The sequence below is a fragment of the Doryrhamphus excisus genome, chromosome 1, assembly GCF_030265055.1.
Source record: "Doryrhamphus excisus isolate RoL2022-K1 chromosome 1, RoL_Dexc_1.0, whole genome shotgun sequence".
Lineage (NCBI taxonomy): Eukaryota > Metazoa > Chordata > Actinopteri > Syngnathiformes > Syngnathidae > Doryrhamphus > Doryrhamphus excisus.
Genome location: NC_080466.1, coordinates 35,465,074 through 35,481,205, shown reverse-complemented (window position 1 = coordinate 35,481,205; position 16,132 = coordinate 35,465,074). Strand labels below are relative to the sequence as shown.

The window sequence follows — 16,132 nt, the reverse complement described above, 5'->3', positions numbered from 1 at the left end:
AAAAAATGGAAATGTGTGTCCTGACATCATTCAAGGCTCATTAAATGTGGCCGCAGTATTTATTAGATACCTTGCATTGACCGTTTGTAGTCTGACTAGTTTTGTCCGTATGCCCATTTGAGGCTTCCGGAGTACGCAGACTTGTAGTCAGGTTCCCACGCAGACTTGTAGTCAGATTTCCAAGGCGTACTACGGAAGTGATTCCTGCTTTAACGGAACTACACCATTTCTAGTGTCCTTGCTGAGACTTCACTCTGATTGGTCCCTTTTGGTAAACAGGAAGTACAACACCGACACGAGTCCAACCTTATCATCGTTTACTAGCTGTGCTGTTTTATTAGGCGAGCGCACCTGAACATTCCAAAGTGGGTGGCTTTCTTTACACAAATTGTCGTATTTACGTCACAGTTGTTTGAAATAATGTTAAATCTTGCAAATCAGCGGTTGTGAACGCCAGCTGTCTCCTAGCTTAAATCGACTGTTAAACTAGGTCACATCGGTGTGCTAGCTCACGTAAATTTAGTTAGCAGAATTTCAGCAATAATAATAATTTAGCACTAGATAACGGTAGTGATTTACGGACAACTATTCCGGCTGTATTAATTGGTATGCTAAAGCTAATGACAAATGTGATGCTACGGATATACTTCCGCAAACATCAAAGCACCCCGTTTTTTTGCTAGACTTCATGTGAACTTTTCCATGTTTGTTGGTGTGAAAATTCTTCTCCAGGAGCAGGGGATCTACTGGCTGCCAGCATGTCAAGCAAACGGGCCAAGGGAAAGAACACCAAGAAGCGTCCCCAACGCGCTACCTCCAATGTGTTTGCTATGTTCGACCAGTCTCAAATCCAGGAGTTCAAGGAGGCTTTTAACATGATAGACCAGAACAGGGATGGTTTCATTGACAAGGAAGACCTGCATGACATGTTGGCCTCATTAGGTACACAATTGTAAATTACTTAATGAATATTATTGCTCTTATAACATGTGGCATTTTGTTTTTCCAGGTAAAAATCCCACGGATGACTACTTGGAAGCGATGATGAATGAAGCCCCCGGTCCAATCAACTTCACTATGTTTTTAACCATGTTTGGAGAGAAGCTGAACGGCACTGACCCGGAGGATGTGATTCGGAATGCCTTTGCTTGTTTTGATGAGGAGGGAACGGGTGAGTCAACACACAATGGGAAAAAACGGCACAATTTCACATAACCGAACTGAATCCGTTGTGGATCCACAGGTCTGATCCAAGAGGAGTTCCTCCGCGAGCTCCTCACCACTATGGGCGACAGGTTCACAGACGAGGAAGTGGACGAGCTCTTCCGTGAGGCCCCCATTGACAAGAAAGGCAACTTTAACTACGTGGCGTTCACGCGCATCCTAAAGCACGGTGCCAAGGACAAGGACGATTAGAGGTGCGCTTTGAGCTTCATTCTTAATTCTGTCATGACTGGAAGGTTCTCGTTTAGCTTCCGTTGCTCTTCCTCATCTTGAAGCTCATTTGCACATGTGTAGAACATCACTAAGGATCTGTATAAACTTGAATATTGAATATGTCTAATAATAAAAATGGCACTTCTGGGAAATGTGCTTGAAGTCAACATGGATAAAAAAAATTGAAGCTGCTGTTTTGTCGGTATTTTTAATAAAATGCATGCATGCTATTGACATGTGACCATCTGTTCTGCAAACGGGAGCTAATTAGCAAATGGCTCTGCAGCATAATGGATAGGACACTGGATAAGTACACAGGAAAGTGATTCAAAGGTTCATGATTTCAAGTCCCGAATTTTGTGTCACGTAATGGAATCTACAAAGGCTAATCCTAATACACCTGCAGACCTAAAAGAAACCTAATGTGTAATCCCCCCCCACCAACGGGGCGCGACGGGGAAAATGCAGGCGGACAAGCATCAGTCTTAATGCTGTAACAACCTTTCATCACATGACTATATCAATAAATACACGAGGATGAGCTTTCTGTACACAGCAGCTGCTCACAGAGCAACACATTAACACATTTTAATCCACCAGAGCCAGATTTTTAGACTGGATCTTTGTCAAGTGGTCTGATATGCACGCCTCCATCTTGTCGCACTGTGCCAGGAAGTCCTGCAAACAGCATTTCATCATGTGTTTTTCCTGTTGGGGATGGGGATGGGGGGGTGCCGCACAAGGGAACAAAAAAATAAAAACTAACCTGCACCGTCTTTACCAGGCCCTTTTTCTTCATTCTGCAGTCATTGAAGTTTTCCGGGAGGCTCTATTGATGATAAGAGACTGAGTTAAAATCTGTAAAATTCACAGTGTTAACATTTTCAGGAGAAATAAAGTTGTCAAGTTTGATGGCTTTGTTCGGTGACATCACTTCAAGCCCGGATTAAATGCATTTTGCTGCCTCTGGACACATTCAAAGCATTCTCACCCGTTTTAGTACAGTTGGTGGTTAACTTCTTTTTTCTCTTAAAAATCAAATAAAACTGCGCCATTTAAGGCAGCGGCTTGTCCATTTAAAGCAGGGGTCTCAAATACAATTTACCTGGGAGCCACTGGAGCTAGGATCTGGGTGAAGCTGGGTCTCATCAGGTTAAAAAAAAAACGCATTTATTAAAAACAGAAAAATAATAATAAATAATAAACTGTCTTCAATGCTTTTGTTTCTGCTATACCATACACTTTTTAGTGCTTTGATTCCGGTTTTCCACAAGAAAATCTCTGATAAAACATTCCACTGTTCTCAAATATCTTAATTTTTATTTACTACACAAAACAAGATGAAAAAAAATCTAAATAAAGAAAATAAATCATAATAAAAATCAAAATAATATTAAATAATAAATGAAACAATAATAAAAATAAAATAGTAAAAAATAAATCAGATTCAAATTAACAGCAAAATAATAATAAATAATAAATGAAATAATAATACAAATAAAATAATATAAAAAAAATCAGATTCAAATTAACAGCATTAACAGTTATTTAACCTTTAACATGAACATTAATGTAACTTAACCATTTTACCCAATTAGCAAGTTAGCTACATCTAGGAGCAGCATCGTAACTTGCAAAATCACGTCAATTGTATCCGGTGTGCACACAGCACAGAGATCCCTGATTTAAAGTATGGTGACACTTTGACCCTGTAACGGATTAATTCCATTTCTATTATCCGCAATGGAAATGTTGCAGTCCACTGTAATTGGCATTCCTGTTTTATTTCATGACTGGAAAGAAAAGCTTACCAGAGAGTCTATCTGCTCCAGGATCTTCATGAACTGTTCGGCTGCTACTTTCACTCGGTGATCCAGTTTACCAAGAGCGTCCGCCTGCAGATCTTTGGCCAGGAAACCCTGACAATAAAAGAACCAGAGACAAAGTATTGTGTCAATTTTTACAAACGACAATATCATGCAAGAAAATGCAACATAATGGTGTGTTTACGTTTTTAAGTCCAGTCAACTCCCCGTCCACCTTCTCCAACTTTTTGGCAGTTTGCTCCACGGACTTCTCAATGTCTTTCAACTTCTTCAGCTCGGCTTCCTCCTCAGGACTGTTCTGTTTTGGATATTGTTATCAGAGCTTGATGACAAAATATTAACACTAGGGCCAACCTAGACACATCAAGGCCTCCTCACCCTCTTTCCGATCATCATTAGTTTGCAACCGCTTTTGATTCTGTAGCTGGACAAAGTCTGTTCCATGTCCTTCAGCGACTTCCCTGCAAGCGACGTCACGACAATTGACAAAAAAATTAAACACAATGACAATGAACCAAATATGTACCTTTGAAGATGAGTTTTTGTGAGGCTGCGGGCACTCCCGTTAGCTGAGTGAGACAGTCTGCCAGGTCTTTAACAGTTGGACTCTTGCCATCTTCCTGACTTGTTACTGTGATGCTGTGCTTTGTAGAACCTGCAGGCAAAACAGCAATTTCATTATTGCTATATAGTAAAGCATGCAAACACACTCAAATTGTACATTCCTGTAATTTAACACAAATATACTTTTAAATATCAATACACTTAAGGAATGTGGCCATTGTGCTTAATATTGAGAATATCACAGTACTATCAGATTTATAAACAATATTTTCTGCCTCATACAGATTACCCCAGTGGGATAAACCTGTCACAAAAGTTAATTTATGCGAAAGATTCCTGAAAACATTACAGAAGAGCTTGATGAGCATTTTTTTTTCAAATTTAGCAGTAGGTTCGTAAAATACACAACATTAATCTGATACGAAGGATTTTGATTTCGTTTGTGTGCTTGCAATCATGCTTGTATTTTGAATGAATGACAATAGTATATAATAGTACTAGCATAGTCAAACGTTTCCCCTCGAACAATGTATATTTAAATTGCTCTGCTCCGCTGCGTTAGTTTGGCTATCGCTAACATGCTATGTAGCTAGACATTGTCGGCGATTTTGTTTAAATAAACTTGGGACTGATAAATAAAATAAACATTTCTATCAAATATCTTCAAATTAATAAATGCATAAGAATTACCGTAAGCAACTGTCACGGTTACAGCTTCCTCAGACATTTTAAATGTGTTCGTTAGATTAACCGTAGCATGAAGACCACGGCTAACAGCTAACAACGGGCTAGTCACTTCCGGTTTACACCGGAAATATGGAAAAACTTTGTTTCTTTTCCTTCTTTAACGAAAGAGTGCTTTCGTTCGCTCAGAGACAAAGTTGGATGTTGATACAAAAGTAAATATATCCAATCACGCGTATACTTGCAAAATATGTTTGCACTTGTAGTGCAACAGGTGTGGGTAGACTTTATGAAACTTAGAAGACTCCTCAGGCAAGTGTAACCGGCTCTGTGGCGCAATGGACAGCGCATTGGACTTCTAGGTAGTAACAAGGGAGAAGTTATTCAAAGGTTGTGGGTTCGAGTCCCACCAGAGTCGCTTGTTTTGCAGCATGGCAAATTGATAAAACAAATACTGAATGTAGTATTGTCAGTACTACCTTATTACTGTATTTCTTAAGATTAACTGAAGTTTGTTAAAAATAACTTTCTTTGAAACTGACAGAAATGACAGGATACTCGTCAACTACAACAATCAATAAATCCAGATTTAATTCAAACGTGCATGGTTCAAATCATCTGCAGACACGCTCAATTTAGACAAACAAAGGTAGTCTCACATACAACTAATCATAAACCAATCATCAAAATACTGACCAAATCAAGTAAGTGAAAGTAAACTCTATTCATAAATACCGACTAGTGCAAACAATAAAATGTTGAGTATGTTACATGGCTACATGCTAGCCCACTTTCACTCTAGTGCTTAAATAATTTCTGCATGTAATATTAATCTACATTATTTCAATATTTAAAAAGTGTTGTCAAAGTGTAGCATGCTTTTATGTGGCGGGAATCTGCGGTAGGCCAAACTCATCCACCAGGACGCCATCCTGCAGATATAAGAAGAAAATGTTACACCTTCCTGTTCATCGATCTATAAATAGAACAACTCAATTGCTGCTTGGTGGTTACTTTGTTTGCCTTGCTCTCTCCAGGTATGCCCTCTGGGATGGAGGGAGCAGCCGAGGCGTCGTCCAGGTAAGAGCTGTCTTCATCCAGCAAAAGCTCGTCACCTAGAGCGTCCAGCTCTGAAAGCAAATATGTATTTTACATTCAATACAAAACACTCACTGCAATTTCACATGAGTTATGTTGTTTGATTTTTATGAGTATTATATTAGAGCTACGTTTGGGTAGAAAAAATATTCGAAAGAAATAGTAGTAGCAATGAGAGAAATTAGAATTGCTATCATATTATTAGGGCTGTCAGTCGACTAAAATATCTAATTGTGATTAACCACATTTTGTTCACAGTTAACTCAGAATTAATCCCATTTAATCATGGCTATAAATTAGTTTTTATCTATCATAAGTAGGGTAACTATTTGTAGATGCGCATAAAATTTTATGAAAAGGGATAATTTCCCAAAATATGGGCCATTCCATCCATACATTTTATATAACACTTTTTAAAAAATAAATATATAGAGTCAGAATCAGAATTTTTTAGGGCTGGCAATCGATTCAAAATTTTAATTGTGATTAATTACATTCCATCCAGTTAACTAAAAATTTAATCACAGATAAAAATAAGTTTTTTATCAATAACAAGTAGGGGAAATCGCTTGATAGTAAACGATTCAATGCGTTTCTACATAAAATTGTACGTAAAGGGGGGCTGCACGGCGGACAGAGTGGTTAGTGCACAGGCCACACAGCTAGGAGACCCGAGTTCGATTCCACCCTCGAGCATCTCTGTGCGGAGTTTGCATGTTCTCCATAGTCTAAATTGTCCATAGGTATGAATGTGAGTGTGAATGGTTGTTTGTTTATATGTGCCCTGTGATTGGCTGGCCACCAGTCCAGGGTGTACAAAGACAGCTGGGGTAGGCTCCCGCATACCCATGTGACCCTCGTGAGGATAAGCGGCATACAAGATGGATGGATGGATAATATACTGGGATAATAACAAGCAATAACAGGCTCTGTGGCGCAATGGATAGCGCGTTGGACTTCTAGTAAATAACGCAAGAGAAGTTATTCAAAGGTTGTGGGTTCGAATCCCACCAGAGTCGCTTGTTTGGCGCCATTAGCATGGCAAATTGTTAATACAAATACTGAATATAGTATTGACAGTACTACTACAGTGAAAATGAACTCATTGTGGTCAGCGCCTGAATAATTATTCTTGTCATGATCATTATAAGTTATAATAGAACCAGACACAATAATACGAGCACTTCTGTGCAACTGCATGTACTAGAAAGATTGAGTTGTAAAGTTTGATAATAAAATATGAACATTCTGGGTTGTTTTTGTGTTTCATTGTTACCTGCTTCTAGATCATCCTCGTCAATGTCTGGAGTGCCATAGCTGCGACTCAGAGCCTCTTGCACCTCGCTGGCTTCTTCCATCATGTCCTCCAACTGGTCCTGCAGGTCCTGGAAGAGCAAAAGAATGCATTTTCTGAACATGTTGCATTGAAATACATCATAGATAGGTTTTCGCGTAGGATGTTCAAAACTGTGGTGGTGGCGGACTGATATTTATTTATTTTATTCAATATTTTAATCGATGGACAGCTCTAGTTTTAACATTACGGTTGTTTTGTCCAAAAATAAATCTGCACATACATCAATCTGGTCCAGTTTGACGTCCTTGTAGGCTCTTTTCATCTCCTTGGCGCCCATCTTCATGGCATCCACCTGGAAAAACAATATAATGTATTTTCATAAATGTTTGTGCATATATTACGTGCTAACGATGGATCTGCGCAATCGATCGATAGCGCTGCGCCCAAGATGGATCCATCATTAGCGCACAAATCGATCGATTTCTGCACTCACGATGGATGGTATATTACTGCGCTGACGATATAATGACAATCGTGGATCTGCTAATTGCATACAATGACAGGGTTAGGGTTTAGGGTTTAGGGTTCACACTCCCCCCGCCGAGAATGATAACAAAGTGAACTGCTTGACAATTAATCAAAGATTTGAAATTTGCATGAATCGACTTCTTGTTGAGGGGCGGCACGGCGGTCGAGTGGTTAGCACACAGACCTCACAGCTAGGAGGACCAGTGTTTGATTCCACCCTCGGCCATCTCTGTGTGGAGTTTGCATGTTCTCCCTGTGCATGCGTGGGTTTTCTTCGGGTACTCCGGTTTCCTCCCACATTCCAAAAACATGCTAGGTTAATTGGCCACTCCAAAATGTCCATAGGTATGAATGTGAGTGTGAATGGTTGTTTGTCTATATGTCCCCTGTGATTGGTTGGCCACCAGTCCAGGGTGTACCCTGCCTCTCGCCCCAAGACAGCTGGGATAGGCTCCAGCACCCCAGCACACCAATGAATGAATGACTTCTTGTTGATTCTTGTAAGTAACAACGCTCAGCGCTGCCATCTGTTGGCGTCTAAACAAACTACACACATCCATCCCGGACGCAGTAATATACCATCGATCGTGAGCGCGGAAATCGATCGATTTGTGCGCTAATGATGGATCCATCTCGGGCGCAGCGCTATCGATCGATCACGCAGATCCATCATACGAGGACAAATCAACGCCTACAGTAGTTTTGGTGTCTTTCAGTGTCTGGATGGTGTAGTTGGCCTGCTCCATGTTGAAAGACTGCTGAGCCAGCTGTTCTCGTTGACCTTCATACCTGGTTCAAAACAAAAACAACACCGGTAACTTTGATTCATCTTTGAACAGTAATTTGTGTCAATAGAGCCTGTTTATATGAGCGCCAAACACAATAAAAATTTGGTTATTTACGCCACTTTTACTACCAAATAGTAGTCAGGGTACTCACATCCTCTTCTGCTTCAGGACTCTCATCGCCTTCTGTTTCACAATGTTCTGCAAAGCCAAATATAAGATCAAAATTGAGCCATTCTGATTATCTTTAAAGTATGTGTCCCCACCTTGGAAGGTCCATCTCTCATCTTCTTCATCTGGTCCTTGTACTTCATGAGTTCAGCGTCTAGTCTGCCAATCTTCTTCTCAATGGACTCTGCCCTAGCATCCACCTCAATAGTAGACAAATACATGGACACTTCATAACCAGGGTATTGACAAATATAAAATATCAAATACCAAATACATTATGCCATACAATGACTGAAATGAGTGAAAGCTTCTAGCAACAGCAATGGCTTCTTTATTGCCGGCTTGTCAGCTAACTAACGGCACAGTGTTAGCATACATGTTATAATAAACAATACACTCCAGCTTTGCCAGTACTCACATTGCCGATACAGTCCGACAAATTGGGCTGCGGTGCTGTTGGTTTACTCCGCCCGAATATTCTGTTCATGTCTGCAGCGACTTTTTGTCACACAAAGTGTTAGTTTTGATTGATAAAAAACACAGAATATTGTCAAACGTTAAAGGGATTTCGACACTGAAGCCACCCGGAAGCGAGAGACGGGGGTGGATAGAGTTTGATTGGTTGGTGTAGGGCCATCCAGCCAATGAGCGTCGGAGGCGCACGACTGCCCTCATGTGGTGAGAGTGGGTGGTGCAACTTGAAAGAAAGCCCATTGTGCCCCTTGTCCACTTGCTTTGTTTGGCGTCATCACAGCTCTAATGGCACGATTCTTTCTTTATTATCACTATTTCATGTTTGACTATTGTTATTATAGTTAGGAAATACATTCTGCTAATAATGGGCGATAATTGCCCATGCATAACTTTCAGCTACTACCTTTCCACTTCACATATATCCTCACTTGATGTCCGCATTTTCTTATCTTAATGTCCAAATTCCATTGTTAAAGTAAAAAATATAAAAAAATATTTAAAAATATATATAATATAAAAAATGTAAAAAAATATATTATATTATAGATAATATAAATAGAAAAAATATATGAATATATACAAAATATAAATATAACTAATATAAATAGAAAATATATATATAATATATAAATTTGTATGTTATACTTACTGTATGCATTTGTTCAATACATTGATTTATTTGTAAAGTCATATTTTGTGCAGGCAAAATATAATATGAAAGTATACTAAACAAAAATATGAATACAGTAACACATTTGTTTCTGCTTAGTAAAAAGTAAAATAAAACATTAAAAGTAAAAATAAATATTATGCATGGATATGCATGCAAATTATAAACAATATTGTAAAATATATGTCAAAAATATAATGTGTATTTTTTGGACTGTTTCATCTTTTTAATACGATAGATCAAATATGCACACAATAGTAGGCAAGCTTATGCTAACATTGACGCTCAAAAGCACATTTTTGGTTGATTCTTGTACTATGACAATCGTTCCCAAGGATATTCTTATGAAAAAATACCTGGAATTATGCAAGCCTATATAGAAATCAAGATGGTTCGACTCCTAGATCGTCTATTTTGACTCCAGTTGAAGTTAGTAAATAAATGGATCCTTTTCTGTTTCACCGGCCTTTTACATAACTGAGATGGGATGAATGTTCACAGCTGGCATGTCCTCATGTCCCAAGGATCATCTGCAGCGCATCAAGAAGCTCTCCATTCAAGGCCACTGATGGAGGAAAGAAAAGAAAAACAATCACCATGGCAACACTGTCTTAGCAGCACTTTGAGCGCAAACACGACAGGTAAGACACAAGAACAGTCCAAGTAGGATGCACTTTCACGGCCATTGTTACACAAAAACACACACTCTGACTTTACATGAGAGCACAATTAATTCCTTTACACAGCAATTGAAACAATGGACATTATAATAATGCAATATAATACAATAATACAGTATATGTAAGCATGCTGATCCATAGAAGTTAATAGGAAACAAGCCTACTTGTCAAAGCTGCAATACGCTTTTTGGCCACAGGGGGCAGCATAAACCATTATTCTTGTGTACAGATTTTTTTCAGGTTTTACACAAACATAAACATAATTGACAGGAAACATTTAGTTTACCAGCCACTAAACATTGTTCTGATTGGCTGTTCATATATCATGTAGAGAAAATGAAAACCATAATGTGTGTTATTTATGTTTACAGACAAATAATTAAATTTCATGCGTTTTGTTGAGAAACTCAGACGGCTGTGGTGATCTGGGTCAAGATGTTGTTGGAGTCCTCCCAACCGAGACTGTGAGGCGAGGACGCATCCATCGCTAGTCATACGGGCCTGGCCTTCTTGGGGTCGCTGCGGGCCACCGGGGGACACGAGTGATCCCTCAGGGTGCTCCTTACCCGACTCACACCCTGGAAGTCCTTTCGGGCGGCAGGGCAGCAGAAGTCCCTGAAGCACCTTTTGAAGTTCTCGTCCAGGAAGGCGTAGAGGATAGGGTTGAGGCTGCTGTTGGTGTAGCCAAGCGCCACGCAGAAGAAGTAAGCCGCTATGACCGGGGTAGTTTCGGGCACGTCGGCCGACAAAGCCTTGACCAGGATGAAAATGTGGATGGGCGTCCAACACACCACGAACGCGGCCACCACTACTAGGACCAGGCGTGCGATGCGCCGCAGGTTGCGGTCCTTCTCGCGAGAGCCTGACAGCAAGCGGACACTCTTGAGGCGTAGGACCATCAGCGTGTAGCAAACGCTGATGATGATGACGGGCACCACAAAGGCAAAAATGAAGACGCAGATCTTCATCAGCGTGTCCCAGTAGATGTAAGGCTCGGGGAACTGGAGGGCGCACTCTGTCGTCCCTGGTAACCACACAAAAAATGACCTCAAACTTGACATCAAAGGTAACACAACAAATAAACAAAAATGTATGTAAATCTTTCTAGACCTTCCAGAATCTGCACCTATTCAGCTATACGTAATGAATAAATCCTTTAGAGAGCTAATTGAAAAGTGTTTAGAAGCAACAAGATTAAAAAAAAACCCAAAATATATAAAAATATATAATATATTTATTTGTTTTACTTATATATATATATATATATATTATATATTTAAGATAAAAATGATCAAATGATGAAATACAAAGTGCGTATGTGCCTTGAAGGAAAAGATACTTCTGCTGGATCTTAAAGGGGACCTATCATGCTCATTTTTCAGCCCTTTGTATTGAGCTGTAGACTCCTATAGAGCAGTTATAAACAATAACCAGCACAGAACTCTTTCTAGATCTTCCAGAATCTGCACCTATTCAGCTGTACATAATGAATAAACCCTTTAGAGAGCTAATTGAAAAGTGTTTAGGAGCTACAAGATAAAAAAATATATATATAAAATATATTTATTTGTTTTATTTATATATATTTAAGATAAAAAGTAAAAATGATGAAATACAAAGTGCGTATGTGCCTTGCAGGAAAAGATAGTTTTGCTGGATCTTAAAGGGGACCTATTATGCTCATTTTTCAGCCCTTTGTATTGAGATGTAGACTCTGATAGAGCAGTTATACACAATAACCAGCATAGAAATCTTTCTAGATCTTCCAGAATCTGCACCTATTCAGCTATACTTAATGAATAAACCCTTTAGAGAGCTAATTGAAAAGTGTTTAGGAGCTACTGGCTGGAGACTCCTGGCTTAACGTGTATGAACTCAAAGAGTAGGCTCCTCCATTGTCAGACACACTTTGTCAGAAGCACCGCTGGTGCCGTGGAGCTAAGAAGATCCTGGACATGAGGGTGCTGCGTCTATGTACCTCGCTTGCCGCAGGAGTAGCACTCATTGTCGGACACACTTTGTAGAGACGTGAGGGTGCCAATTTGGAGTGGCCAATTAACCTAGCATGTTTTTGGAATGTGGGAGGAAACCGGAGTACCCGGAGAAAACCCACGCATGCACGGGGAGAACATGCAAACTCCACACAGAGATGGCCGAGGTTGGAATTGAACCCTGGTCTCCTAGCTGTGAGGTCTGTGCGGTATATTATAGGTTACAGTTTTTAATAAAAATCTCAATATTGAATTAAACAAAAACTAAATGATTATTTCTGTAAAAAGGAAATGAATGTATGATTCATTTTGTGATAGACAGTGGGGCAATGGTCAGACATAGAAGATAAGTAAGATGATATTTAGAGCATTAGGTGGACAATGGATGTACTACAATGTAGTGCTCAGCTCAGTACAGTGACTGCATGAAGGCGTGTTTGATTGCCCCATTGATGTTTTAACCACTGCTAGCAATCAAGAGGTACCATTGTTGGTCTTGGTGCTTCCCAGGATCATGGCGGGCACGCCGGCGGCCGAGGACAGAGCCCAGATAAACACGTTGATGACCTTGGCCTTGACAGGCGTGCGGAAGTCGAGTGCCTTGATGGGGTGGCAGACGGCCACGTAGCGGTCCACGCTCATCATGGTGAGCGTGAAGATGCTGGTGAACATGTTGTAGTAGTCGATGGAGATGAACACCTTGCACGCCACCTCGCCAAACGGCCAGGAGCTCAGTAGGTAGTCCGCGCTCTGGAAGGGCATGGTGGTGGTCACCAGGGCGTCGGCCACCGCCAGGTTCAGGATGTAGATGTTGGTGGCCGTCTTCATCTTGGTGTACCTGACAAAACACATACTTTAGTGCTTTATCATCACTGCGGGCTACACACACTCTTCCGCCATTTATACTGTCCTTCCTTCCTTCCTTCCTTCCTTCCTTCCATGCATCCATCCTTCCATCCATTCATCCATCCATCCATCCTTCCTTCCTTTCTTCCTTGTTTCCTTCCTCGTTTCCTTCCTTCCTTCCTTGTTTCCTTCCATCCATCCATCCTTCCATGCTTTCTTCCTTTCTTCCTTCCTTCCATGCTTTCTTCCTTGTTTCCTTACTTCCTTCCTTGTTTCCTTCCTTCCTTCCTTCCTTCCTTCCTTCCTTCCTTCCTTCCTTCCATCCATCCATCCATCCTTCCATCCATCCATCCATCCTTCCATCCATCCATCCTTCCTTCCTTTCTTCCTTGTTTCCTTCCTTCCTTCCTTCCTTCCTTCCTTCCTCCCATCCATCCATCCATCCTTCCATGCTTTCTTCCTTTCTTCCATGCTTTCTTCCTTCCTTCCTTGTTTCCTTCCTTCCTTGCTTCCTTCCTCATTTCCTTCCTTCCTTCCTTGTTTCCTTCCTTCCTTTCTTGTTTCCTTCCTTGTATCCTTCCTTCCTTCCTTGTTTCTTTCATATTTGTACCCATCCCTCCTTCCTTCCTTCATCGTTCAATCCATCCTTGTTTCTTTCATATTTGTACCCATCCCTCCTTCCTTCCTTCATCTTTCAATCCATCCTTGTTTCTTTCATATTTGTACCCATCCCTCCTTCCTTCCTTCATCTTTCAATCCATCCTTGTTTCTTTCATATTTGTACCCATCCCTCCTTCCTTCCTTCATCTTTCAATCCATACTTGTTTCTTTCATATTTGTACCCATCCCTCCTTCCTTCCATCTTCTGCCCAACATTTCTTGAATCCTACCGTCCTTTCTCCTTCATATTCTTTTTTTTACTTCCTTGCCATCCGTCTGTTTTCCATCCACATTTCCGCCTTTCTTTCCTTTTTCTACCCATTCTCCATTTCACTTTCTACCCCCCTCACCCCCTTTTTTCCTTCCTTCCTTCCTTCCTTCCTTCCTTCCCTCCTTCCTTCCATCCATCCCTGTTTCTTTCATATTTGTACCCATCCCTCCTTCCTTCCATCTTCTGCCCAACTTTTCTTGAATCATACCGTCCTTTCTCCTTCATATTATTTCCTTTACTTCCTTTTTCTGCCCATTCTCCATTTCACTTTCTACCCCCTTCTTTTTTTCTTCCCACACGTTCCCTCTTTATTGTCCTGCCTTTCTGTGTCTTTCTATCCACCTTTGATCTGTGTGTTACCTTTTAGCTAAGCTAAGCTAACCTAAGTTAAGCTAAGCTATGTACAGTAAGGGGGTGTGCCAATACAATGACATTTCAGTAAGACAATGAGGCTAAAAAAAGAAGGCAGGCCGAGTAAAGAAAGTATATAAATAAAAAATAATGTCTTATATGCACCCATCCGTCATTCTTCTGTCTATTCTTCTTTAAATATATACTTTTTTCCAAGCTTCTCTGCTTCGCTTCCAATCGCTCATCAACAAGCATGACGGTGCACGAGTGCCATCTAGCGGTTGGGAAATAAAATGTCTTGTTTCTCTACTTGGGTGTGAAAGTGATTGAGAAGTTTCCAGCAACAAGTGCGTGAATTATCATGAATAACACTGAAGATAAATGAAGTTTAGCAGCGGTTCTGACCTGATAATGACGTACATGACGAGGCAGTTTCCCACCAAGCCCACCACAAACACCACCGAGTACACCACCACTATGATGGGGATGATGGGAGACATGGGCTCGGCGTCCACATCCTCCCACGTCCCGTTCAACACCCCCGGGGACGAATAGGAGGTGCAGTCTTCCTCGGCCTGGACCCCCCATGGACACCTGTCCCGCCCCCTGTGGATGTGGACCACGCCGCTCTCCATCCAAGGTGTACCAGTGGACACTGTCAGCACAACACCCGGGTTCACACAAACACTTTTTGCGACATAAACACAAATGCATTCGCTCAAGTATACTTTTACGTGCACAAAGAAACAATTAGGAGAATATAAATGCAGAATAATATTATTTTAGAAGAATAAACGCAAACCATATCGAGCTATGAACGTTGGAAAAAGAACACGGGTGAAAATGAATAAATTTCCCCGTTATAGTCGAACAAAACAAAAACGCTTTACGACAGCAGGATGAGCTCTACTGACATTACCATGACAACAAAAGCAACATAAATGAGCTTTAAAAACACATTTTGCCGACAATAAAAGCAAAAGGAAGACAGTAGTGTTAGAAAAGGGAGCTTACCTCGTTACTTCAGCTTTAATACTAACTTGTTCCAAATGGCTGGAATCAGTTTTTGATGAATATTTCTTTGTAATAGAAAAATAGAAAGAAATTATTAATAGTCTGCAGATTGTTATTGTGTGGTGAGAAGAAGAAGATGAAGAGAGTGGAGTGAATGAGGCTGGAGCTTCGTTCACTCATCAGCGCTGCAAGCGGCACTGAACCCCCCCGCCCCCCCCCCCCACCAACACCAACCCTGTGACGTCATCACAGATATGTATTTCAAATGTATGTCAAAACAAAACAAAACAACCATTTACAATACTTAAGGGGACCTGTTATGTTCATTTATCAGCCTTTGTATTGAGTTGCTGACTCCTATAGAGCGGCTACACACAATAACCTGCACACAAATCTTTCCAGATCTTCCAGAATCTGCACCTATTCCAGCTGTATATCCTTGTATTTGTGCTTCCCGCCAAAATGGTCTGCTTTAATTTATTACACCCACGTTCCCCTCTAGCCACGCCCACTCCGCTGTATTTGTCCCACCCCCCTAAGCGCTCCCGATGACTTCCGGACTACTGCCGAACCCGTTTTTGTAATTTTGTCGGTAAAGGAGTTGACAAATTAACCATTTGGAGAGCTAAAATAAAATAAAATAAAATAAAATAAAATAAAATAAAATAAAATAAATTATATTATGGAAAGCAGGAAGTGAACAAATTCAACAGTTACTGATTGTAAAAGTACCAGATCGAGGGGTAGGATTTAATAAGCTTTGCTTCTTCCTACTCCTTTTGGAC

The 16,132-nt window shown here is 40.6% G+C and overlaps 4 protein-coding genes and 2 non-coding genes across 7 annotated transcripts; 3 read left to right on the top strand and 3 right to left on the bottom strand.

Annotated features, from left to right (window-relative positions):
- The first annotated feature begins 228 nt into the window (after positions 1-228).
- myl12.2 (myosin, light chain 12, genome duplicate 2) lies at positions 229-2,239 on the top strand. Of its 2 annotated transcripts, none has more exons than XM_058046151.1 (4): positions 229-365; positions 733-942; positions 1,010-1,171; positions 1,244-2,225. In XM_058046151.1, exons 2-4 carry the CDS (start codon positions 759-761, stop codon positions 1,414-1,416), a joined length of 519 nt encoding a protein of 172 aa, XP_057902134.1. In that variant the 5' UTR covers positions 229-365; positions 733-758; the 3' UTR covers positions 1,417-2,225. The 2 variants fall into 2 exon arrangements, with proteins under 2 accessions (XP_057902134.1, XP_057902135.1); XM_058046152.1 differs by lacking the exon at positions 229-365 and adding an exon at positions 406-606 and having other exon boundaries at positions 1,244-2,239.
- On the bottom strand, positions 1,613-4,650 carry bag1 (BCL2 associated athanogene 1). The gene is made up of 7 exons (XM_058046150.1): positions 4,518-4,650; positions 3,790-3,918; positions 3,642-3,724; positions 3,448-3,561; positions 3,249-3,356; positions 2,204-2,266; positions 1,613-2,115 (listed from the first exon to the last, which is right to left on the bottom strand). Exons 1-7 carry the CDS (start codon positions 4,552-4,554, stop codon positions 2,026-2,028), a joined length of 624 nt encoding a protein of 207 aa, XP_057902133.1. The 5' UTR covers positions 4,555-4,650; the 3' UTR covers positions 1,613-2,025.
- Positions 4,651-4,835: 185 nt separating this feature from the next.
- On the top strand, positions 4,836-4,929 carry trnar-ucu (transfer RNA arginine (anticodon UCU)). Its single transcript has 2 exons — positions 4,836-4,872; positions 4,894-4,929. It is a non-coding gene; the product is annotated as a tRNA-Arg (tRNA).
- A 155-nt stretch (positions 4,930-5,084) lies between these two features.
- Positions 5,085-8,991, bottom strand: chmp5a (charged multivesicular body protein 5a). The gene is made up of 8 exons (XM_058046149.1): positions 8,809-8,991; positions 8,486-8,590; positions 8,374-8,420; positions 8,130-8,223; positions 7,187-7,258; positions 6,886-6,994; positions 5,526-5,641; positions 5,085-5,443 (listed from the first exon to the last, which is right to left on the bottom strand). Exons 1-8 carry the CDS (start codon positions 8,875-8,877, stop codon positions 5,393-5,395), a joined length of 663 nt encoding a protein of 220 aa, XP_057902132.1. The 5' UTR covers positions 8,878-8,991; the 3' UTR covers positions 5,085-5,392.
- Positions 6,535-6,628, top strand: trnar-ucu (transfer RNA arginine (anticodon UCU)). The gene is made up of 2 exons: positions 6,535-6,571; positions 6,593-6,628. It is a non-coding gene; the product is annotated as a tRNA-Arg (tRNA).
- A 797-nt stretch (positions 8,992-9,788) lies between the features above and the next one.
- oprk1 (opioid receptor, kappa 1) lies at positions 9,789-15,515 on the bottom strand. The gene is made up of 4 exons (XM_058046148.1): positions 15,348-15,515; positions 14,739-14,988; positions 12,691-13,043; positions 9,789-11,238 (listed from the first exon to the last, which is right to left on the bottom strand). The coding sequence occupies exons 2-4, from the start codon at positions 14,966-14,968 to the stop codon at positions 10,706-10,708; spliced, it is 1,116 nt and encodes a 371-aa protein (XP_057902131.1). The 5' UTR covers positions 14,969-14,988; positions 15,348-15,515; the 3' UTR covers positions 9,789-10,705.
- Between the last annotated feature and the right edge of the window lie 617 nt (positions 15,516-16,132).

Bases quoted from the DNA above. Each gene is read 5' to 3' on its own strand.
- myl12.2 (XM_058046152.1), top strand. From the start codon at position 759: ATGTCAAGCAAACGGGCCAAGGGAAAGAACACCAAGAAGCGTCCCCAA. The intron at 943-1,009 runs GTACACAATTGT...TTGTTTTTCCAG, and splicing joins TGACATGTTGGCCTCATTAG to GTAAAAATCCCACGGATGAC. The intron at 1,172-1,243 runs GTGAGTCAACAC...GTGGATCCACAG, and splicing joins TTTTGATGAGGAGGGAACGG to GTCTGATCCAAGAGGAGTTC.
- bag1 (XM_058046150.1), bottom strand. From the start codon at position 4,554: ATGTCTGAGGAAGCTGTAACCGTGACAGTTGCTTACG. The intron at 3,919-4,517 runs GTAATTCTTATG...TTTTGCCTGCAG, and splicing joins AACCGTGACAGTTGCTTACG to GTTCTACAAAGCACAGCATC. The intron at 3,562-3,641 runs GTGAGGAGGCCT...TATCCAAAACAG, and splicing joins TAATGATGATCGGAAAGAGG to AACAGTCCTGAGGAGGAAGC.
- chmp5a (XM_058046149.1), bottom strand. From the start codon at position 8,877: ATGAACAGAATATTCGGGCGGAGTAAACCAACAGCACCGCAGCCCAAT. The intron at 8,224-8,373 runs GTGAGTACCCTG...GTTTTGAACCAG, and splicing joins GTCCTGAAGCAGAAGAGGAT to GTATGAAGGTCAACGAGAAC. The intron at 6,995-7,186 runs GTATGTGCAGAT...TTGCTCTTCCAG, and splicing joins TCAAACTGGACCAGATTGAT to GACCTGCAGGACCAGTTGGA.
- oprk1 (XM_058046148.1), bottom strand. From the start codon at position 14,968: ATGGAGAGCGGCGTGGTCCACATCCACAGGGGGCGGGACAGGTGTCCA. The intron at 13,044-14,738 runs GTCAGAACCGCT...GTGTTTTGTCAG, and splicing joins GTCATGTACGTCATTATCAG to GTACACCAAGATGAAGACGG. The intron at 11,239-12,690 runs GTACCTCTTGAT...TGTGGTTACCAG, and splicing joins AAGCACCAAGACCAACAATG to GGACGACAGAGTGCGCCCTC.